Source organism: Lethenteron reissneri, chromosome 24, assembly GCF_015708825.2.
Source record: "Lethenteron reissneri isolate LAM-NWPU_2019-01 chromosome 24, ASM1570882v1, whole genome shotgun sequence".
Lineage (NCBI taxonomy): Eukaryota > Metazoa > Chordata > Hyperoartia > Petromyzontiformes > Petromyzontidae > Lethenteron > Lethenteron reissneri.
This window is the reverse complement of record NC_083802.1, coordinates 13446338-13471593: the sequence shown is the minus strand read 5'-3', so window position 1 is coordinate 13471593 and position 25256 is coordinate 13446338. Positions and strand designations below refer to the sequence as shown.

At 54.5% G+C, this 25256-nt stretch overlaps 1 protein-coding gene across 3 annotated transcripts in view; it reads right to left on the bottom strand.

The window, feature by feature from the left end:
• Nucleotides 1-5199: 5199 nt before the first annotated feature.
• MAP2K5 (mitogen-activated protein kinase kinase 5) overlaps nt 5200-25256 on the bottom strand; it is a 119878-nt gene continuing 99821 nt past the window's right edge. For all 3 annotated transcript variants that reach the window (XM_061558346.1, XM_061558347.1, XM_061558348.1), the window contains 2 exons: nt 22099-22144; nt 5200-8827 (listed from right to left, as the gene is read on the bottom strand). In XM_061558346.1, coding sequence (XP_061414330.1) covers nt 8726-8827; nt 22099-22144 — 148 coding nt within the window. In that variant the 3' untranslated portion in view covers nt 5200-8725. The remainder of the gene's footprint in view (nt 8828-22098; nt 22145-25256) is intronic.

The window sequence follows — 25256 nt, the reverse complement described above, 5'->3', positions numbered from 1 at the left end:
CTCCATTCTCATCCTCCCTGCATCCACCCACCCTCTCCCCCTCACATCCATCTCCATTCTCATCCTCCCTGCATCCACCCACCCTCTCCCCCTCATATCCATCTCCATTCTCATCCTCCCTGCGTCCACCCTCCCTCTCCCCCTCACATCCATCTCCATTCTCATCCTCCCTGCATCCACCCACCCTCTCCCCCTCACATCCATCTCCATTCTCATCCTCCCTGCATCCACCCACCCTCTCCCCCTCATATCCATCTCCATTCTCATCCTCCCTGCATCCACCCTCCCTCTTCCCCTCACATCCATCTCCATTCTCATCCTCCCTGCATCCACCCTCCCTCTCTCCCTCACATCCATCTCCATTCTCATCCTCCCTGCATCCACCCACCCTCTCCCCCTCACATCCATCTCCATTCTCATCCTCCCTGCATCCACCCACCCTCTCCCCCTCATATCCATCTCCATTCTCATCCTCCCTGCATCCACCCTCCCTCTTCCCCTCACATCCATCTCCATTCTCATCCTCCCTGCATCCACCCTCCCTCTCCCCCTCATATCCATCTCCATTCTCATCCTCCCTGCATCCACCCCCTCCCTCTCCCCCTCACATCCATCTCCATTCTCATCCTCCCTGCATCCACCCTCCCTCTCCCCCTCACATCCATCTCCATTCTCATCCTCCCTGCGTCCACCCTCCCTCTCCCCCTCACATCCATCTCCATTCTCATCCTTCCTGCATCCACCCCCTCCCTCTCCTCCTCACATCCATCTCCATTCTCATCCTCCCTGCGTCCACCCTCCCTCTCCCCCTCACATCCATCTCCATTCTCATCCTCCCTGCATCCACCCTCCCTCTCCCCCTCACATCCATCTCCATTCTCATCCTCCCTGCATCCACCCTCCCTCTCCCCCTCACATCCATCTCCATTCTCATCCTTCCTGCATCCACCCCCTCCCTCTCCTCCTCACATCCATCTCCATTCTCATCCTCCCTGCGTCCACCCTCCCTCTCCCCCTCACATCCATCTCCATTCTCATCCTCCCTGCATCCACCCACCCTCTCCCCCTCATATCCATCTCCATTCTCATCCTCCCTGCATCCACCCACCCTCTCCTCCTCACATCCATCTCCATTCTCATCCTCCCTGCGTCCACCCTCCCTCTCCCCCTCACATCCATCTCCATTCCCATCCTCCCTGCATCCACCCCCTCCCTCTCCTCCTCACATCCATCTCCATTCTCATCCTCCCTGCGTCCACCCTCCTTCTCCCCCTCACATCCATCTCCATTCTCCTCCTCCCTGCATCCACCCTCCCTCTCCCCCTCACATCCATCTCCATTCTCCTCCTCCCTGCATCCACCCACCCTCTCCCCCTCACATCCATCTCCATTCTCATCCTCCCTGCATCCACCCTCCCTCTCCCCCTCACATCCATCTCCATTCTCCTCCTCCCTGCATCCACCCTCCCTCTTCCCCCTCACATCCATCTCCATTCTCATCCTCCCTGCGTCCACCCACCCTCTCCTCCTCACATCCATCTCCATTCTCATCCTCCCTGCGTCCACCCTCCCTCTCCCCCTCCCATCCTTCTCCATTCTCATCCTCCCTGCGTCCACCCACCCTCTCCTCCTCACATCCATCTCCATTCTCATCCTTCCTGCATCCACCCTCCCCCTCCCCCTCACATCCATCTCCATTCTCATCCTCCCTGCATCCACCCTCCCTCTTCCCCCTCACATCCATCTCCATTCTCATCCTCCCTGCGTCCACCCTCCCTCTCCCCCTCACATCCATCTCCATTCTCATCCTCCCTGCGTCCACCCACCCTCTCCCCCTCACATCCATCTCCATTCTCATCCTTCCTGCATCCACCCTCCCTCTCCCCCTCACATCCATCTCCATTCTCATCCTTCCTGCATCCACCCACCCTCTCCTCCTCGCATCCATCTCCATTCTCATCCTTCCTGCATCCACCCCCTTCCTCTCCCCCTCACATCCATCTCCATTCTCATCCTTCCTGCATCCACCCACCCTCTCCTCCTCGCATCCATCTCCATTCTCATCCTTCCTGCATCCACCCCCTCCCTCTCCCCCTCACATCCATCTCCATTCTCATCCTTCCTGCATCCACCCACCCTCTCCTCCTCGCATCCATCTCCATTCTCATCCTTCCTGCATCCACCCTCCCCCTCCTCCTCACATCCATCTCCATTCTCATCCTCCCTGCATCCACCCCCTTCCTCTCCCCCTCACATCCATCTCCATTCTCATCCTTCCTGCATCCACCCACCCTCTCCTCCTCGCATCCATCTCCATTCTCATCCTTCCTGCATCCACCCACCCTCTCCCCCTCACATCCATCTCCATTCTCATCCTCCCACCCTCCCCCCCTCCCTCCCACCCTCTCTGCTACCATCCATCCCCATTCCTCACTTCCATCCATCCACACTCTGCTCCCATCCACCCCCCCTCCCTCCCCACCCTCGCTGCTCCCCATCCATCCCTCTCCCCCAGTGCTCTCACACCGGATCAACATCAACCCACCAAACAGGAGCAGATATTACTCTTTGGGTCTTTCGGTAAAGTCACGTAGAAAGGTTCGAAGAGAATAACAAAAACTACGACGTTTCGATCGCAACACAAGCGGTCGTTCCTGATGCCGACCGATTGTGTTGCGATTGAAACGTCGTCGTTTTTTGTTATTTTCTTCGAACCTATCTACGTGACTTTACCGAAAGACCCAAAGAAAATGAATTCCTGCAGTCACGAAAGCTTTAAGTCAGGAGCAGACATTGTCTAAGAAATGACGCTGCCTTGCAATGGGCCCGGTGATGCAACGCTTCCAGTCCCGGGCTGTGGAGGAGAGCCGTTGGCGAACGACGTGGAACAGATGAGGCGTGAATGGCTTCCTTACCTAGGGCCAAATAGCTCTTTCAAGTTCGTAAGAAAGTTGTTTTTGTGTGTTAGATCGCATAAGTGTGTGTCGTTAACCCGTCACCGCACGGCACAGCCAATTAGTAAGGTTTGTCACGTAAACAGAACGTGTAAAATTCGTTACTACTTCAGACCACCGGCGTGTTGGGGAGTAAATCCACAACATTTACAATTTTAGTACGACGTTTCGCCGGTAATTACCTCCAGCGTCATCGGGCGATTTTACCTTTGTTGGGAAACCACACGCATGGACAACCCAACACACATCAGTCACGTGTCACTGCAAGACCCCCTCCCCTCTACAGTGATAGAAGTCAGTGATTGCACCCCCCCCCCTCCTCTAGGCCCCGATGAGTATGGCCATGATGCTTGCAGTGCCGGATATACATCGCTTGCGGGCCATTCTTACGTGGTTGGTCTCATGCGGTACCTTGGAGCGAGGAGGAGTTCCGTTAATCTTCTTGGTTCTTTCGGTGAAGTCACGTAGAAGGGAAATAATACAATTATAAAAATAAAGCATAATAAAATACAATTCTCACGACGTTTCGGCCACAACGCAAGCAGCCGTCCTCGTTGTAGCCGAAAACGTCGTGAGAATTGTATTTTGATTGTTTGATTTTTATTATTTTATTATTTCCCTTCTACGTGACTTTACCGAAAGAACCAAGAAGATGAATCCCTGCAGTCACGAAAGCTTTACATCGAAAGAGTTCCGTTCAGCCCAAGAGGCGGAGGTTTTCCAGATTTCTGGCGCATGTACGTTGAACTTCTTTCGCGCCGTACGTAGCCAAACGTGCTAATCGGGAGGTGCGGCGTAGACATTTGTAAGGCTCTCCCGAGCTCGCTGTGACGCGACAAGAGTTTGGAAGGCAGGTGGAAGTACTGTACAACAAAGTGGGTTCGTGAAACCACCTCGTGTGGATGTTTTGTTGCGTAATTCCAAAGGTACGCATGGTGAGTTTCGTCACCCATACAAAAAAAACATCATTTGGAGATTTGGCAAAGTGTCAACTCAATACGTGCCCCGCCCCCCCCAACTGCTCAAGATTAAAATACGACGTAAAGCTTTCGTGACTGCAGGAATTCATATTGTTTGGGTCTTTCGGTAAAGTCACGTAGATAGGTTCAAATAAAATAACAACATTTTTACCAAAAAACTACGACGTTTCGATCGCAACAGCGTCTTAAATTAAGACGCTGTCTTTCCGACAGATCTGAGGACGGCTGCTTGCGTTGTGGCCGAAACGTCGTGAGAATTTTATTATATTGTTTAATTTGTATTATTTTATTATTTTCCTTCTACGTGACTTTACCGAAAGAACCAAGAATAGGCTAAACCCCCTTTTGCTGATGACGACCGCTTGTGTTGCGATCGAAACGTCGTAGTTTTTAGTTATTTTCTTTGAACCTATCTACGTGATTTTACCGAAAGACCCAAGAAGATAAAAAATGCGTTTTTAGACTCACCGAGGCTTTTAGGGGAGTCGTACATGAAGTGATACGCTAATGTCCGGCAATGGCTCTTCTTCGGTAGATTTACTCTCGCTTGGTTATCGCACTTTGTGGAATATTGAAAAGTTTGGAACAAGTTGACAGAACGGTGTAAGATTGATGTAAGAGGTCAGTCATTCCACTTTCTCCCTCTGCTCCGAAGAATCACCACTTGGGGAAACCATCATTGTCAGCCAAGCTCCATCCACTGAAGCATGAAAGCCTCCCCAAGTCAAAAACGTTCGAACCATTGTGCACACATCTATATTGAAGGGTAGTGTCGATGAATAATGCAGAAAGTTTAGCTTCTCGTTTGTGCACGGCTGCCTTGGCAGTACGTGGATGGTCTTCTTGTGTGGCGACTTTCAAGCAACGATGTGTGGTGATGACGATCACTGATGACAATCATTGATGATGACGATCATTTATGATGACGACGATCATTGATGATCATTGATGATGATCATTGATGATGACGATCATTGATGATGACGACGATCGTTATGATCATTGATGATGATCATTGATGATGCCGACGATCGTTGATGGCGATCGTTGATGATGGTGATTATTGATGATGATCATTGATGATGACGATCATTGATGATGATCATTACTGATGACGATCATTGATGATGATCGTTGATGATGATGATGATCATTGATGACGACGACGCTCATTTAACAGGCGCAATGGAAGGGTAGGTAAGTGGCACGGGAAACGACTCGGTCCGTTTTAAACGAATTCACGCCACACGTTGCAAAACTGCCACTTCATTTATAACAAAAGTTTAATACTGAACACAAGCTACAACATAACATGTAAACTAATGAAAATTATAATGGGTTAGCAAACTCCACTGTCGAGAAAAATACCCCCTCCCCCACATGAATTTAGCCTCATAGACCGTCAGGGATAAGTGCTGTTAGCGAGCGCCTATTCAAGGCTGGCATGTTGTCACTTGAGGGGGTGGTGAGTGCCAGCACCACACAAACTCGCGCTCTGCTATCTTCATATCTTTGGTGCCAGTGCCGATATTCAGCAACCCGTTACGCTCGGCCGTAATTTTAGGCTGAGCCGACCTACAGGATGCCCCAAAAAATGGGTTCAAATGCCAATATTGTCTGCAGTTGTGCATCGTGGCCTGGAACTCAACACGGGTAAGCGTGCTGTTTTCGAACCGATAAGACAAACCAGAATCACGAATCTGCCCGCACACAAAGATCCTCTACGCAGCGTCCACATGCTGTTTGAGGGCAAAACGCAGCGAGCGAGCACCCATAATTGCCGGGCCACTGCACACGAGGGGGTGGGTGACCAGCACCAGCCTTGGCTGCCTTTGTCTCCCCAGTGCTGATATTTGCACATTTTGGTCAAGCCGACCTAGGGGAGGGCACAGGTCCATCATTTCAGATGCCCGGCCCTTGTGTTGGCCTTAAGCGGGAATCGAACACCCCTACACCACCTAAGGCACAATCGTCCACGCATTGCAAAACAAAGGTCAACCGTATAGCCTCGAACAGACTGTTGGGGCAAGTGGTGTTAGCGAGCACGAGGTTGTGGTGGTGGTGGTGCAGCCAGCACGTCGCCTGGCACGCGTCTGTCTCGTCCTCGACCAGTGTTCTTTGTTGATTTGAAGCTTTCGTGGCTGCAGGAATCCATACTCGGGGTTCTTTGTAGCAAGGCCCGCGGGTCCTAGCAGGCCCCTGGCGGCCCCTCGTGGCCTTGAGTGAAGGCCACAGACGTGCGGTGCCCCCCGACAATACACACCATGTGAAAACACCGCCCCCCCCTCCACCCCCATCATCATCGTGCTGTCAAACCCAAATAGTTTCATATAGTGTTCGGCGGCCCTTACACTGATGGTGTCTTATCGGCGAAAGTGCCCCCCCCTCCCAACCCCCTCTGAAAATTTGTCAAGAAAACTGCCCGGGGAGGGAGGGGGGGGGGGAGCCCAGGGTAGTTTGCGATGAAAGTGATGATGCAGGCCAGTGGCGATCATAACTCTCGACCGCACTCTCCTCCACGCAGGACTGCACCCGAGCGTGAAACGTAACAAATCGTCGTTAACTCGTAAACACAACCGATGGATCGAGTACACACTTTAGGACGACGACGACGACCCGATTTCCGAGAACAAAAAGTTTCAAAAAAGCTTAGGTCGGCATCGTCTCGGCAAACCCTGTCGCGCAATAAATAAGCTGCCACTTGTGGCCGAGCCCTTCCAGTCGAGCGCTGGGTGTCAACTATTTGTGTTTGCGTGCACGGCACCTGCCAGCGAGCCTCCAAGTGCACCTAGCCTGGCACAAGCGCCGTGGTGACGTTACCGCTGCTCGGTGGCGAATGGCGGTTGTTGTTGTTGTGTACGCGCACGTGCGTGTGTGTGCGTGGTTGTGTGTGGAAGTTGGCCTTTTAACGCCGCTGAAACGTGTAAAATTGCGTCGATCTTTAGGCGAACAGGAAACACCACGGGACCTTTTTGCCCGGATCAAAGTATGTGACAAAACATGCTCTCTTTGGTCCTTTCGGTCGAGTCACGTAGAACGAAAATAAATTACCGACAGAACCAAAGAGTAATTCCTGTAGTCACGAAAGCTTCAAATCAAGTTTAAGTAATGCTTTGGTAATATATGATGCCTTGTCCTTCAAACTGATTGGCCTACACCAGAGACAGCAAGCAGCCTTCTGTGTGGCCACGTCTCACTGCCAGTGCCGCACCTGAGAACAACGCCACAAGGTGAGCAGGACACACTTAATGTCGACATGGGCTTGCACTGCCGTCACGTGGCGAACAAACACCCAATGGGCACGCGGGCAGCACAGGGGCGCTGCCTTCAAATTATTTAAATAATCATCCAGCACGTGCTGGCGTTGGTGGCCAACATATTCAACTAACTGCCCGTGCGTTCTCTTATGATATTCCTAAATAAATACTGCAAATGCTACGGATCGCAGCTGATGGCGATGGCTATAATTGTAAATAATTGCTGGCTCGCTATTGTCACTAATTCAATTGCGCAGCATTTATGAAAACACGTGACAGATGACTACTGTAATTAGCACAACGCAGCAAAATCTTAATGGACTTGTGCTCATTTCCACTCACGGAACAGCGTTCTGTGTTCTATTAATATATCAATTTGTGTATATGTCATTATTCTTGTAGACCTTTGCAAGTTTTCTGTACAATTCCATAGAATGTCCAAAGGGCATGTCATATCTTGATTTTAAGCTTTCGTGACTGCAGGAATCCATGCTCTTTGGTTCTTTCGGCAAAGTCACGTAGGTAGAAAAATAAAATGATTTTTATTTAAAATAATATTTGTATTTATTTTATTTTTCTACCTACGTGACTTTACCGAAAGAACCAAAGGGCATGTCCAATGTCAACACTCTCGAGTAGAGTGCATTTTTTTTCAAATTGGCGCCAAATGTTGTGGTGCAACCGAGTCCAGCCGCATGCTACTGGTCACGTGATCTCGCCGGCGAGATGTTAACTCCCTCGCCTGCGAGATGTTAACTCCCTCGCCTGGTGTGCAGGAGGTCGTGGGTTCGATCCCCGACCCTGACGCCTGCTCTTAATTTGAAGTTGGCATGTTCTCCCCGTGGTCGTGTGGACTTTTCTCCGGATCCTCCGCTTTTTCTCCCTTCACATTTGGAATCAACGTGAGTTTATAGAGCAATTTGGCTGCTATGAATGTGCACGTGATAAGCTATGAACTGTGACCAGGTCACTTTTGAAAAGGAGCTATAATAGCTCAGTGGGCCTTACCTTGTAAAATAAAAATAGTTTAAGTTTTTTTTAGGTCACGGGGTCAAGGCTCTGTTGTGCTAAACTTCTTTGTGCGTGGACAGAACGTCCTCGTGTGTCTGTGTATATGTGTGCATGTGTCAGTGTGCGCGACATCCAAGTGTGTGTGCGCATGCATATGAGCGCATGTCTGCTGCATGCACACACGTACGTGCACATATTTTCATCCCAGTTGGTTAACCGCAACACGCAATGGGTCCGACGCGAGCCCTACTGCCAGCGAGCCTTCGACGCCTCCGGGTGGTCACCCAAGTGCTGCGGTGACGCCACCAACACTTAAGCGGCGAACGGCGGCCTTTGCTGTATATTTCTGCGTGTGTATCGATAGTCCTGCGTGCGTGTGTGTGCGTTCGTGCGTGCGTGCGAGGGAGCTTATAGCAGAGTCCTTCACTCAAGAGTCTCAAAACGACGAAACCTCCTTGTCCTGCTCGCGTCGTTCGAGCACCGCCGTCCACGCACTCAGCGAGCCAGTGAAGAGGTCACGGGGTCAGACGGGGGCGTTGGCCCTCCTCTCTTCCAGGCTGCGACACACCCACATGGACACCACCTCCGTGTTGCCATCGTCGAACTGCTTGATGAACTGGTGAACCTTCGCGGGAGTTTGTGGGAGAGAGAAGCAGGCGGAGCGACGGTCAAAGTTGAGATGCGTCCGCTCTGTAAAGGAACCTCACAGCTCGTCTGTGCGCGAGTCGGTCCGTCGGGGTTCGCGTCGGGTACACGCAGTAGCGGAGCCAGTGTGGGGGCAAGGGGTGACCTTGGTGCCCCCCCTGCCCACACACTGGTGACCCTTGGTCCCCCCTGGTGGCCAAAGCTACGAGTTGGGGCCCCGTTGAAGGGACTTTTATTATTGATGTTGACCTATGTACCGCCCTATGACCCCTGCCCCGACATCTATGCTTCCCCACCTTTATGAACCTGCGCCAACCGGCGTGGTGAAGTATGGTCAAAAGGCCCCGACAACCCACCCAACGCAGTGAGGCCCGCGTGCACGCACTGCTTCCATCGCGAGCTTTGAATGTCAGCGGGCAGCGCGGAGCGTCCGGCGGAACAGAGGGAACAGCGCCTCGCATCACGTTACTTTAACAACGCCACGAGCAATGTGGGTGAACTGACTTAACGGGGAGGAGGAGGAGGGGGAGCGGTGGGGGGGGAGGCAAGGGGGGGGGGGTGTCAGGGGTACGGGGTTGGGGAGCGCACGCGTACAGGAGTGCGGGGCTAATGCAATAGTTTCAATTCGGGAGGTTGCTTTGTCAATACGCGGCTTTCGGCCCTAAGCGGTAAAAGCGGCGCGGCTTAAAGAGGCCGCATCGACAGCGATCTTGGTCGTCCGTCACGCGGCCAGCTCTCAGGTGTTAACCGCCATCGACAGCTGCCTCCCCCGCACAGCACGACCCGTCATCAATATCATTTTCTCCCGACGACGGCTACGAAGCGCCGACAGCGCCGCTCCGATCATCTCCGGCTTAGGCGGGAACCTGCGGCGAAGCTCCGTCGCCGTTTGGGAGATGATGTGGGAGGAGGTGGGGGGGTGAGAGAAGGGAACAGGGGAGGGGGACCCTGATGCGCGGGGTCAAGGAGGGAGGGAATCAATGGCAGTTGTTGGTAGTCACTGTTCACTTGCGTTACAGCGATGCAAGATACGAGGCTGCCCATGACACGAGGCGACGCCGCGTGCGCACGTACATACTGGAGGAGCACTCGCGTCGATTCACCCGGCCCCTCGTCGAGCGGTGCACGGGGAGGGCACAAGGGTGGATCTACGTGCCCTGTGGGCGAGCGGTCGAGCAGGCGATCGGGTGAGCGAGCGAGTAAAACGGGTGGAGCGAGCAGGTGCGTGAGCGGCGGGGGGGGGGGGTGGAGCGAACGAGCGAGTGAGCAAGCAACTGGGCGGCGAGGGCGCAAGTGATCGAGTGAGCGAGATTGATGCGAAAGGGTTAAACGAGCAGGTGAACGAGTGAGTCGGCAAGTTGGTGAGAGCGAGCGAGCGAGCGAGCGAGCGAGCGAGTGAGCGATCGGACGGGGCAAGCCGGAGAGCCGTCAGCCAACGCCAATCGCCCACAATGTCCTCCGCAGCTCTCGTCACTCGGATCGCAGCGCTCGCTCGCCGGCGTGGGATGCGCCGCCGACTAACGGGGCCGGAGTGGGGGGGGGGGGGGGGGGAAGCGGGGCCGCGAGGAGCGCACAGTGCCGACGGAAAAAATTAACAAATGCCGTGCGCAGCGTGAATTATGAATGGGAATGAGCGTGCACGCCGGGACATTCCATCCGAGCCGGGTCGATCGACAAGAAACGGGCCGAAAACAGACGACTGCAACGCGAGGGGTTGACTTTTTACAAAATCTGAGATGAAAACTCCGCTCCACGCGCCCGGCGCATGCCGTCGGTGCCGTCCTCTCATCGACGTCGCCGGCGACATCGCCATCATCGCGATCTCAGCCGACTCCCGCCCCTACCTACCGCATCTGTGTCGCCCAGTGGCGTAGCTAGAGAGTGTGCAGGCGGTGCAATTGCACCAGGGCCCAGGGGTCGGTGGGGTCCAGCCACCAGCCAATGAAGAGCAGCCCCCCCATTTTATTCCATGCTACCACGGCACCGTGCCAACCACACTACACCACTGCTGTCACCGTCTAAATATTTTATCAAGTGAGCTGATGGAACCTCATAAAATACGTCTCAAGGTGTCAACGGCGAGTGATTAACGGTGGCAGAGCGTTCCGTAACTTTGCAGGCGAGCGTCGGAGCCGCAAAAATGCTTTCCACAAATTCTGCCGACGTCAGGCCACAGACCGATCCCCTCGTCGCCCGGTGCAATCATTCCGCCAGGGTGGCCCCGCTGGCATTTCTCCACGCCATACGCCAAATGCCACGGGCAAAAGAATTTCACATCCTCGCCCCCAGTTTCGTTCTTCTTGTGAACACCAAACCGGGTCCCGGGCGCTTAACGGGCGTTTCATCGCCGAGTGAGCTGCGGGAACATGGCGTATAGTGACACACACACACACACCAGCACGGACACCGACCACAACCATAACAAAACAGAGATCCCTCTCCCTGTAGCCATTTTGGCGAGCGTTGTTCGTGAGCACCTACGAAGGCCGGTACGGCACCGTGTCCTGCCGCAAGACTCTGCAGCGCATAGTGAGAGCAGCTGAGAGGATCATTGGTGTCTCTCTCCCCCCTCTTCTGGACATTTATAACACCCGCATCACCAGCAAAGCAATCAAGATTGCAGGTGATCCCACCCACCCATCTCACAGCCTCTTCAGTCTGCTGCCGTCAGGGAGGAGACTGCGGAGTCTTCCAGCCAGGACCAGCAGGCTCAAAGACAGTTTCTTTCACCAGGCTGTCAGGAGACTCAACTCCCTCCCAGCTCTACCATCACTCCCCCCTCTCTGCCCACCCACCCCCCTTTGCCCCCTGACCCCATCCCCCACACACACATTCACTCATACATCCTGATCTCTGGACTGCACATTGCACTACATCGCACTACCACACTGGTTTAAATATCTTATTTCTTTAAATACTTTATTTAAATAATATTTTACATTTTAAAAATTCTTGACTGTTGTTTCTTTTACGTTTATTACATTTTTGATTATTTATCTTGTGTTGATCGCCGATTGTTTATTGTTTATTTATGTCTGTTAATTGTGATAAATTTTTTAATTGCTTGGTTGCACCGTGGGACCAAGAGAGAGGACTGTAATTTCATCTGTGTTGTATGTCATGCATGTAACACACTTGACAATAAAGTGACTTTAAGACTTTAAGACGAGAGGGTTTGGGTGTAGCCAGTAGCCAACCACGCCCGGCCACTTTGGTCTCTCCGGTGGCGATGTTTACACATTGCACCAGCTACTCCTTCATGGCCGAGTCAATCTAGGACAGGTCCAGGATCATCAGTTGAGATATTCACCACCGATGTTGGCCATGGCCGGGATCTTAACTCGGGACTTCGAGTTAATAGCTCAGTGAGCCAACCACGACACACTGCTGCTCCGCAGACTCGATCTGTTGGCCACAGTAACAAAGACAAAGATCCCCTGTGCAGCCTACACAGCCTGTTAGGGCAAGGGCCGTGAGTGAGCACCTATGGAGGCACACAGTGCCAGAGACAGACAGGACACACAGTGACACTTACAGGCACACAGCACACGAAGTTGAAGAAAAGCTCCCCCGTGTAGCCTGCAACAGACTGTTGGGCAAGTGCTGTTAGCGAGCACATTTGAAGGTCGGCACGGCACACGAGGGGGTGTGTGTGGCCAGCACCACGCCCGGCCGTCTTTGTCTCCCCAGTGGCGATGTTTACACATCGCACCAGGTACTCATTTGAGGCTGAGTCGACCTAGGGGAGGCCCAGGACCGGTTCAGATAATCGTCACCGGTGTTGGCCGTGAGCGGCAATCGAACCTGGGTCGCCAAGTTCGTAGCGCAGCGTAGCGCTAACTGCTACACACACAGTGATACACAGTGACTCAGAGACACAGTGACACACACAGGCACGCAGCGCACACACACACACCGTGACACACAGAGTGACACACACACACCGTGACACACAGTGACACACACATACACCGTGACACACAGAGTGACACACACACCGTGACACACAGTGGCACACAGAGTGACACACACACCGTGACAAACAGAGTGACACACACACCGTGACAAACAGAGTGACACACACACCGTGACACACAGTGACACAGAGTGACACACACACCGTGACACACAGAGTGACACACACTGTGACACAGTGACACAGAGTGACACACACACCATGACACACAGAGTGACACACACACACACCGTGACACAGAGTGACACACACACACCGTGACACAGAGTGACACACACACCGTGACACAGTGACACACACACAGTGACACACAGAGTGACACACACACACCGTGACACAGAGTGACACACACACCGTGACACACAGAGTGACACACACACCGTGACACACAGAGTGACACACACACAGCGTGACACACAAGTCACGTAATGTTGGCGCCACTCTGGAGCAGACTTTGAAAACGAGCACGACAGAATTTTTTTTTTCGGGGGGGGAGAGGAAGGAGGGGTTTCGCGAGGCCGGGCAGGATTAGTGCTGCCTGGACGCGATGGGCAGTGCACTCAGACATAATGGAATCCCCTCCGTCGTGAGTGAGAGCGAGAGAGAGAGTGAGAGACAGGGGGGAAAAAAAGCAGCAAAAAGCAAGGGCCTTTTAAAATGGCAGCAATAAGCTTAGAGGCCTAATGAGGGCTTAAAGCTTGCAGGGGATAAACGGGACATGCATTTTCTGCACTCTGATCTGTCCCCAGACGTGCCGTCGTTTTGCGGGCAAGTGCGCAGTTTTCCGAAAACATCGCTAAAGCACGCGCCCGCCGCTCCTCTCCTCTCTCTCATCTTTCTCTCTCTTCTCCCCTCTCTCTTCTCTCGTCTCCGCTCCAAATCTCCGCTCGGATCAAATCCTCCGGCCCGCCGCTAGGCTCATCCCGTTAAACGGCACGCGGCTGGCCCAGAGAGCAAATTAAACACGCCTTTAATTAATCTCCAATTAATCCTTAATTGGGCGAAATAAAGAAAACAATCAACTCCGCAACCCCCCCGATCTCGCCCGCTAAAGCCACCCACGAAATGAGAGAGAGGGGGTGGGTTACGAAATCGCTGGACGTGTGTGAGTGTACGTGCATGTGTGTGTACGTGCATGTGTGTGCGTGTGTACACGCGCATGTGTGCGTGTGTGTGTTCGTACGGGGAGCGGTGGTGTAGTGGTTAGCGCTACGCTGCGCTACGAACCCGGCCACCCGGGTTCGATTCCCGCTCACGGCCAACAACACCAGTGACGATTACACGATGTGACACAATTTTTGTTCCTGGGAAGTGTTATTTTTTTATTGCTTATGCCTCAAAGTATAGAAAATGGCTATTATTCCCCACAAACTTTGCTTTTGTGACCAGGACTTTATGTGAACGAAAGACACAAATTCGCCCGTTTTCTCATTGAAAATAGGTACATATCAAAATATCAATGTCCTGGTCACAAAAGCAAAGTTTGTGGGGAATAATTTTCTGTACTTTTGAGGCATAGGCAATTAGGAAATAACACTTACTTCCTAGGAACAATTTTTCTTTTGTTACACAGTGTTATCTGAACCGGTCCTGGACCTCCGCTAGGTCGACTCAGCCTCAAATGAGAACCTGGTGCGGTGTGTAAACATCGCCACTGGGGAGACAAAGGCGGCCGGGCGTGATGCTGGCCACCCACCCCCTCGTGTGCCACAGTGCCGGCCTTCATATGTGCTCACTAACAGCACTTGCCACTACAATCTGCTAAGGCTACACGGGGTATCTTTGTCTTTGTGTGTGCGTGGTGAGCGGTGGTGCAGCGGTTAGCGCAACGCCGCGCAACGAACTCGGCGACCCGAGTTCGATTCCCGCTCACGGCCACCGACACCGCCGACGATGACCTGAACCGGCTCTGGGCGTCGTCAAGGTCAACTCAGCCTCAAACGAGTGTCTGGCACGGTGCACGAGGGGGTGGGTGGCCAGCACCACGCCCGACCGCCTTTGTCTCCCCCCAGTGGCGATGTTTACACACCGCACCAGGTACTCATTTGAGGCCGAGTCGACCTCGGGGAGGCCCAGGACCGGTTCAGATAATCGTCACACAGTGTTGACAGTGAGCGGGAATCGAACCGGGGCTGCCGGGTTCATAGCGCTAACCGCTACACCCACCGCTCCAGCTACACACACGAGGGGGGGATGGGGGTGTGGTGTTGGGGGATTGTTGTTGCCTTCCTGGACCGGTCGACAGCAACAACAACAACAACAGAAGGATGCGGCACGGCGGGTGCGGCCGGGCTCCGCTAACACGTTCACAATCGATTAGTCCCGCGGAGGAGCGCCGGGGGAGGTCTGAGCCGTGATGCCTCTCCTCCTCCTCCTCCGCTGCCGCTGCCGCCGCCGCCGCCGCCGAGCGCGCAAAAGCACATTAGCACATTTATGAAGTCGATGGAACAGCAAGCAAATTAATATCGGTAACCGGCGGGAAGTTAACCCCGTGTTACATTGATTAAAGCACATTTAAATTCCTGTCAAGTCCACTTTGGCTCGCCGGCAAACTAGAATGCCGATTTCCACCCCCTCCCCCCCTCTCTCTCTCTCTCCTCGCCCTTCCCCTTCTTCTACCGTTCGCTCTCCCCGCTCCCTCTGCGACCTCCGTTTCCCCCACAAAGCACCCACGGACCCCCACGGACCCTCACGGACCCCCACGGACCCCCCCCCCCACCGCCTCTATGGAGCAACCGCTCCTAAAATCGCACCTCGGCTCAACGGCCGCATAAGCAACGAGGGGCGTTGTTGCGACCTGGGCACAGATTACACGAATTTTTTTTTTATTTTTAAACACGAAATCTTTATCCTTACCATAAACGGCGCGGGAAGAGATTAAGAAAACCCCCAAAATCGTCTCGGGATGACGGGACAGACGATGTCACCGAGAAATCTTGTTTCGGCTCGAAATTGCTCGGCCAGTGTAGCATGGTGTGTGTGTGTGGGGGGAGGGGGGGGGTGATGTCACCTTCACCTGCCTCCTGTGTGGGCCAGCAAGCTTTAGGGGGTTGCCCGCCTCTTGAGACGCAAGAAAACCGCGACGTACCACGGGGAGGAATATCTCGCAGTGAAGCAAGCGGAGAGAACTACCTGCGGGTGCTTCGCCTCTGAGCGGCGTGTGACAGCAGCCGCACGGACCCAGCCCGCGACACGTTTAACGCGCTGCGGAGACTTGCAGATATCCAAGGAGAGCCGCCTCAATAGTAAGAGGGCGATCTCCTGGGAAAACCGGGATAGGTGGACATCCTACGGAGGGGGGCCCTATCGCGGTATTACTGGAAGCAGTACAGCAAGTAGGTCGCCGGCCCATCTGTGTGGATTTTTGTCTCCGCTTGCACGTGATCCCAAACACTCGTTAAGGGATTGGCTCAAAATCCCGAGATAGCGCCCTTTATATATATAAAAAAAAATTAGTCTTGGGAGGTTTTCCTGGGTGAAAAAAACAATAATCACGATTATGAGTGACGGTGCGAGGTGAGATCGGTTGTTGTGCGAGAGTGGAGGGGCGCGATAGCATTGACGGTCTATCCAGCGGTGGATAGACCGTAGCTGATTATATCATTTACACGTATACTCCCTGGCGGGAAAGCAACCGACTGACCTGAACCCAAACGTGAACGCTCTACAAAAAGGTTAATCCGCTAATGGGTGCCGAGCCGTGCGATGAGATGATTGTCTATTTTTTTTTTGCTGTGGGAACGGTGAGTGGCATTGCAACAACTGAACGCGCGAGCGGCGGTGAGCGGTGGGGAGTGGTGGTGAGCGGCAGTGAGTGGCCGTGAGCGGCGGTGAGTGGTGAGCGGTGATGAGCGGTGAGTGGCGGTGAGTGGTGGTGAGCGGTGAGTGGCGGTGATCGGCGGTGAGCGGCGAGGGGGGAGGGCGACCGGCAGAGTCAAGCGGAGTGAATTTAGCGAATTTCCGAGCGCGGGTTTTATACTTTCTCCGCGAGCGCTGGAGGGAAATCAATGCGCGGAACCGTTCCCGGATCAATTATTCAGACTGTTAATGTGCGTCTCTTTCACGGTAATTGTGTTTACTTCGCGCAGTTGGGATGGAATGTAATTGTCCGTAAATGTCCCCCCCCTCCCCCCATCACCACCCTCCGACCAATTTTTTTTCTTCCCCCTTCACTTTCTATTCATTACCTCCAACCCTCCGCTCTTAACGAGACAGCCTGCCAATGGCTGTGGCGGAGCTCAATTCGCGCTGTACACTTTGCGGTGATGGATGTCGCGGGTTTTGCCGTGGCCGCGTCGTCGCCGCCGCCGCTCTCCTCGCCGTCGCTTTGGCTCAATTTTAGACGCACGCCGAGTCACAACGGGTGAGAGAAGGAAATGCGCACGGGCTCGCGCCGACACGTAGACACGTGCGCATCCGTGCCGGCACACGCGCACACACACTTAGGTGCTCGCTAACAGCACTTGTCCCAACAATCTTGTAAAGGCTATATAGGGGGGGGGGGGGGGTCTTTGCATTTATCTTTGATGTGCGTGTCAGCGCGCGGGGAGCGGTGGCGCAGCGATCAGTGCACTGCGCTATGAACGCGGCGACCCGAGTTCGATTCACGTTCACGGCAAACACATTGGTGACGATTATCTGGACCGGTCTTAGGCCTCCCCTAGGTCAATGGCCAGGTGCTCGCTAACAGCACTTGCCTCTACAGTCTGTTAAGGCTATATGGGGGATCTTTGTCTTATCTATGTGTCCCCTAGGTCGACTCAGCCTCAAATAAGTACCTGGTGTGGTGTGTAAACATCGCCACTGGGGAGACAAAGGCGTCCAGCCATCGTGATGGCCACCCGCCCCCTCGTGTGCTGTGCTAGGTGCTCGCTAACAACACTTGCCCCTACAGTCTGTGCATCGGCAGGTGTGTATTGTCTGCGTGTGCGTGCGTGTGTCTTTCTGTGCCTGCGTAACCGAGTACGTGTGTATTATCTGTGTGTCTACGAGTGTATCTACGTGTGTGTGCCTGTTGGCGTCTGTGTGTCTGCGTGTAGTGTCCGCGTCTGCAAGGTGCGTGTCTCTGCGTGCGCGTAAATACATTTGAGGCTGGCGTCCAAGCACAGGTTAACGAAGGAGAGTTAAATTGTTTCCCACCAATTGGAGAGGAAGTAGTGCACGTCTTGGCTGGCTGACATGCATTAAAGAGGCCTATAAACTGAAACGTTAATCCCTCTTCTCAACAATCAAAAAATCTTTATGCTCGCTTTACGTAACACACGGAGGCATAGATCTCCGTGCAAGCCTCATTGGCAGCCGAGCCAATCGCTGTTGACGTGCACCTATTAAGGCTGGCCTGGCACCAGGGGAGTGGTAACACGGCCAGCGCAACGCACACGCTTGGCTGCCTTTGTCTCCCCAGCTAATGACGTTCACGGAGCAGGCGCCCGTTTCAGGCTAAGCCGGCCGAGAGGAGCCGTAGGCCAGATCCAGGAATTCAACTCCCAGGTCGTCGGGATCGTAGTGTCGCTCGTGTCCTTACCCACAATGCCGCCACCTATTTATGAAACTCCTTGCAAGAGGGCATCCTGTCCTGTGGTTATCGCACATGAACACCGGCGATGGCTCTCACTGACAAGCGGTCTCTGTTGGAGATGTAGGTTACCGCGTCTGCTTGCAGTAAACACAGTTACGTGATATTATTATTCACTGAATTTATTTGCTTTGCCGTGGCATAAATGTGTAAAGTTGTACACAGGAAGCACTGGGGGTTGATCGATTCCGCGCCTCCGATAAGCACGTTTGGCCAAGTACGACGCGAAAGAAGTTCAACGCGCATGCGTATGTGCCCGCCGAACATTCTCTCTCCGAATTCCGTGTATCACAACAAGTGAATTGCATATTGAGAGGTGATTAAAAACTGCTCTCTGTAAACACGGAGTGCTTTTTGCCGCGTCGCGGGGTAATGAATCCGAGTGAGAGCGAGAGAACCCCCCCCCCCAACACATCCCACACTGCGCCCGACACAACAAACGGCCGAGGGAGACCTTGCGAGGAAAAGCCATCAAGTCCCGCTCAGTTTTTATCTTCGTTTTATTTTTTTCCCCCTCCTTAAGAGCCTTACAGCACGCGCCGATTTGTAAACAAATCTCAAGTAATTGCCTGCACCGCACCTGTGCCTACACGACCAATGGGACACAGCGGAGCAGTCAGAACCGACAAAAAAAAGCCCTCGCAGCCAGCCTTAATTACACGTGAATTAATAATTAAAAGCAATAACCTTAATTGAAGGCGCGCCTGCTTAAAAAAAAAATCTCCGGAACAACCCATTTGCCTTCCTTCCTTAATTGCGTCATTCCTTAAATGCCGCCGCTTCAATGTCCAATAGTCGAGGTTTTTAAATCGTGCTGCCCCCACACCCACCCACCACCACCGCCACCCACCAATCCCCCTCCACCCCCCCTCTCTCTTCGTTTAAGCTCCTTTGAGGTCCATTTTGATAAACACTTGGGCACTAAAGAGCGCACTCCGCCCACGGTCCACGGGTGTCAAGGCGCGTAATCCCCCCCTCCTCCTCCCGTCCCCTCCCCCAGTGCCCCCCCCCCCCAGCGAGCCCCCGCAGAGCGGCAGCTAAACGCGACGCGATTGAAGTCGTTTAGAGGGAGCAGCAGCGGCAGCGGCCGCTTTCTCTGAGCCGCGTGCGCGCAAACCCGCACGCAGCTCGCTCGCTGTGTGCACACGCGGCTCGATCAGACCGCTCGGTGCTCCCTCGGAGCTGGGGGAGAGTGAGGGGGGGGTGTGGAGGGGGGAGGGGGGGTGTGGAGGGGGGGGTGTGGAGGGGGGGGGTGTGGAGGGGGGAGGGGGGGGTGTGGAGGGGGGGGGTGTGGAGGGGGGGGGTGTGGAGGAGGGGTGTGGAGGGGGGAGGGGGGGTGTGGAGGAGGGAGGGGGGGTGTGGAGGGGGGAGGGGGGGTGTGGAGGGGGGGGAGGGGGGGTGTGGAGGGGGGAGGGGGGGTGTGGAGGGGGGAGGGGGGTGTGGAGGGGGGAGGGGGGGGGTGTGGAGGGGGGAGGGGGGGTGTGGAGGGGGGAGGGGGGGTGTGGAGGGGGGGGTGTGGAGGGGGGAGGGGGGGTGTGGAGGGGGGAGGGGGGAATGGGGGGCAGATCGGGGGGAGGGGGAGGCTCGCTGGCTGGCTGCCGCGTGAGCGCAGGAATGATTGGGATTGCAGAATTCTCCGGGAGAGCCTTTCGCAGATACGACGCGCGTGCGTCACGCGCAAACACGAAGACAAAGATCCCCCGTATAGCCTTAAATAATTGTTGGGGCAAGTGCTGTTCGCGAGTAGCACCTATGAAGGTCGGAACGGCAAACGATGGGGTGGGTGGCCAGCACCACGCCCGGCCGCCTTTGTCTCCCGAGTGGCAATGTTTACACACCGCACCAGGCACTGTACTCGTTTGAGGCCGAGTCAACCTAGGGGACACACACGCGCAGGCAGGCAAGCAAGCAAGTACGCGCGCACACGGGCCATTGAAATCGAGCCGAGACCCCCGCAGGATTCGCGCAAATCACTGGGCCCTGAAGAATCCTCACAAATATATCACGGGCTGAGTCATTTAAAACGTATCTCCCTAAACGAAACACGTCTACACATCCCTGCGCCGAATAATCCACGCGAATTTCCCCCCTTCCACCCGAACGGCGCACACGAACATCACGTCCCCAAATAAAGACGCGCGATTATCCCTGCGACGAAAATAATTTGTATAAATATACCTAAGTGCCTTTACCGAAAGAACCAAAGAGTATGGATTCCTGCAGTCACGAAAGCTCCAAATCAAGATAGAACAGTAATAGTGTATAGTGCCTTTGTAAATCCATGATTCTCATGATGATGTGTGGTTCATGGTGGGGGGGGGGGGGGTGGGGGAGGTTGTTGTTTGACCATACTTCGCCGCCACACTGATCAATGCAGGTCGGTGAAGGTGGGGAGGGTGCCGGTTCGGATTCATCGCTCGCCACTGATGTTAGCCGTGATTGGGAATGGAATTCTGGTAGGCAGGTGCATAGTTCAGTGAGCTAACCACCACACACACACACTGCGCAAAAACACAATCAAAAACCGCCCACATTTATCAATTCACAGCTGGATAAATACTTCCCCATGCCCTGCCAGTCATAGGGGTTGTTTGACCATACTTCACCATTCATTGGGGGTTATTTGACTTAATCTACACCAACATCTCTCTTCCGGGAAACAAAAAAAAACACCCACGAATTTCTCCTCTCGGGATAATCGCATCTCTAGCTGAAACAATCCACGCACAAACATCTGCCCCCCCTTCCCTCTCCCCACCCTCTCCCCCAGCAACATGACGCCCCCCTCCGCACCGCCTGCTCGTGACCTCTGCTCTACCTCGGCTTTCGCAATCGTCCGTCCCGTTCGTCCGACTTTGCGCTGCGCAAAAACGCCCCCCCCCCGCCCCCCCCCCCCCCACTAAACTCCACCCGTCACACTCAAGCAGATTTTTGCAAAGGTCTATTTTGCACCGGGCATTAGCGAAAGTATTAAACCATAACGGAGATGAGCTTTTGCGCTTTTCTTCTTTGTGCTGATAATTTAGCAATTGCCATTATTGCAGATTCTGCACTTTAAACCGTCGTTGTTGTTTTGTTCTAAAGCGGTGATTAAACGCACAAACGAGCGGCGCTCTGGCGGCTGGCGTAAGCGTTGGGTACAATCGGGGGTCGATTTGAAATTGTGGGATGATGATGATGATGTTGTTGCTGTTGGGGTGAGGGGGGGGCACGGCACTGGCGGGGGTGGGGAAGGCGTGGGCATGGTTGGGGGCGAGGGGGGGGAGGTGATGGAGAAGGGGGTGTGGGGGGCTGTATTTTTTTATTAAGGTTTATTTGGGGCGGTGGTGGCAAAGCGATGAGCCGGCATCCTGGGTTCGAATCCAGGTTTCAGCCGCCGGGTTTCTCAGTGGCAGCAGCGAGGTGGAGGTCTCGTCGCGGTCACCAATATCGGCTTGACCGCTATTCCTCTCGTAGGCGGAGCGGGCGAGGAAGCGCTGCTCCCTACTGTGTGCACTCGAGGTCACTTGGAAGGGTTCTCGGAGGTAGCTCTATGACATCCGCTCCCGTGGGCCCTTCTCTCGCACAGAGGGTTGGGCGCGCCGCTAGATACGCGAGATCCGAACGGATGTTTCGTCTTTTGACGTGATACAGGTGGCCACAATCGGGACTCATTTGGGGTAAGACGACAACGGGAACACAATGTGTTGTTGGGCCTTACCATGAGATCCTCTGGTGCCGGCCTCTCGGTTGGCAACTTCCTCATGCTGTGGCACAAGACAACACAAACGTGAACACACGCACGCACACACACACACACGTTAACACAAACGACAAAGACACACACGTTGCCGAGACGATGGCGGCGGTAACTTTACACGACAGTGGCAGCATGGGGAGCAACAACGGCTGGTGCCGGGGTGCACATGAGCATGGGTAGTGTGGGGGGACTGGGAGTGTGGGGCGGGGGGGGGGGCACAGGAGCATTAGTAGCATGGGGTACAGCTGGGGGTGTGGGCGAGTGGGGGGCAAGGGAAGTATGGGAGGGGTAGAGAGAGAGTGCAGGGCGATCGGAGGTGACACGCACGTACGCTCCACTTTCACGGACGACGTCCACAAACAAAACCAGGAATCACGCTTTGATCGCCCGTGCTCAAGTCAGCATGGCCGGGACACCCCCCCCCCCCCCGACTCTGTAAATATATGTATGGTATGTTGAACTTCTTTCGCACCGTACGAAGCCAACTGCGCTAATCGGAGGTGCGGGGGAAGCAGCAAGACTAAGCACGAGGCTAAGATGTGCAGAACGAGGCGTGGAGGAGGGATATGGTGGATGTGGGGGCGGCGCGGGCAGACGACAGTCAAGAGTGGGGGGCCAGGCTGGGGCATAAGAGAGGGGGGCAGAGGGTGTGAGGAGGGAAGCCCCCCACCGTACCGCACGATGCACGCCCCCCCCTTCCCCCCGTGCAAAAATTGGCCGGGATAGCATTTGGAGCAAAGCAGGGGCGACAGACGCTCGCTCGCTCGCTCCCTCCCTTGCTCCCTTCCCTTGCTCTCTCCTCCCTCCTCTGCGCGCTCACACCCGAGGCCGTCGGCGTGAAAATGAATGTCACAAATGAATAGTCATTAGCCCCAGGCGAGGGTTCTCACTGCGCCGCGCCAGTAATGACAAACGACACTTAATAACTGACAGCCTCCGCTCAGATGCCGCGAATCGCGAGGGGGGGCAGAGGGCAAAGCGAAGGGGTTAGCGCGCGCGCGCGAGCGCCTGACAGCGCCCAACACCGGGGCTGTCAGCGGCGTCGGGCTCCTCGCGCTAAATTATTCCACGATAAAATAATTTAAAAATGGGGGGGGGGGGAGGTGGGGGGGGCGTGGGCGGTAGGAGGGGGTGGTGGAGGGTGGCGGTACGTGGAGAAACGGCGGAGGAGGAGGATGATGGGGGATAGGGAGCGGGAAGTGGGAGGGGAAAGTAGGAGAGAGGAGAGAGGGGAGGGAGCGGTAGTTGGTTAAAATATTTTTTTTAAATAATAAAAATGTCCCCAATTAGTGGGAGTGCGGCGTGTGCCGGACCCGCCAAGTTCCGCGGTGAAGATTAGAAGCTTTGATTCGGCACTCGCTCTCTGGGGGGGAAGCGTCGCTATTAAGCACTGATTCGGAAATTTACACTTTCTCAGTACTTGGCGACAATTTATGAGACTCCCCGGGGGGGGGGGGGGGAAGGGGGGGCCACACGTTGCCGACGGAGAGAGCGACGCAGCCCGGCGCCTCTCCCTCCGCCGCGTGACCCCCCCCTCGCGTGGCGTGCGCTGTCAACCCCCCCACCCACACGGATCCGCTTCATATTTATTTTGCCTCGCAGCGCATTTGCTCAAATCTTTCCGCGCTCTTTATGTCGTTATCGTTGTTGTTGCTGCTGCTGTTGTTGTCGCGACGACGTAGAGGGCTGCCCATACGGGTGTATATATATCGGCCGTTATCGAGGGCTGCTAATTAAACGGCGGTTCAGACGTGCGCGGTTGAAACGTTGGCAGCTTATTGATTATACGATTACGTTTTTTTTTTACTGAAGAGCGTGAATGATCTTCGACGGCTCGTAATAGAAATATTTGCAACAATCACACGGCAGGCACCTGGGACTCTCTCGAGCCTCCACGTGGTACGGCGTAGAAAGTGCCGCAGCGGCCAAGTGGAGGTTCAGCGGAAGGGGTCGTACTGTCAAAGCTTCGCGCCATCCAGCGCGTTTGTGTTTGTACGTACTTTTCAGAAACCTGGTTCAAACTGTTTAACACCTAAGGCGACCAATATTATTCATGATCAAGGTTTTTGGGTTAGATCGCCTGAGTATGAATGTGTCGTAGCCCTCCACCACCCGACACAGCCAGTAAGGTTTGCCACGTAAACAGAACGTGCCCATGAGTTACTACTTCAGCCCACCGGTGTGTTGGAGAGTGGATTGTGGATGTATTACGAACTAGGTCTCTTTACTCAACAACAACAATAATAATAATAATAAAGCATTTGACTTGTAGCACGCCGCACGGCACTCGCCCGCTCAAAGGCATGACCCAATGACGAGCGGGAAAGGAAGCCACGCAATGAGCCCCCGTCAAATTCAACCCCCCCCCTCCCAAGCTCTGCGGTCCTCCATATATTGAGGTGTTATCGGCTAATTAATGAGTGTGTGCACGTGGGAGGAAAACGGAGCGCCAGGAGTAAACCCAATCGCGGGAGAAGGTGGGGGGGGGGGGCAATGCTCCGTATCCCATACAGATTGAAACAGGTGGGGGGTTCACGTTTGATGTGCCGCCTTCTCCTGCCGAGCCAGGCTATGGGCAGCTCCCGGACACCGCTTACGAGAAGGGAGTTTCATCACCAAACGCTCGCCTCCACAGTGCAGTGCTGCTGGGTTACAGGCGTCCGTAGCCACCACCGACTGCTATTATTATTAATAATTATAGTTCGATCCAGGGCTACCGCCGCCGTCACGTCGGACGGTGGCCCAGGCTGCCCGTGGGGCAGCGACCAAATGAGGGGGCGCGCGAAAGGGGACCTCCGCGGTGGAGACTGAGCGATGGATTCGGCTCGTGTGCTGGAGAGCGAGGTGGACTGCTGCGTCGCAATGCCACACGGTGAGAGGTGCCCGTGGCATGGGACGGTCGTCATCCAGCAGTGGTTTCATCATAGGCCGACGATGGTTTGTGTGAAGCTGCACTTGCTCGGTGGATTATCACGCCGCAATATCACTCGAGATGGCGGTGGCTTTGGGAGGCTTCCTTCGGCACTGGCTTGAACGTTGTCCGGTAATGATGAGAATGATCTCCACTGCTGGCTTACTGGGCAACACTGGAAACGCGGCCGGGAAGGGAGACTGGGACT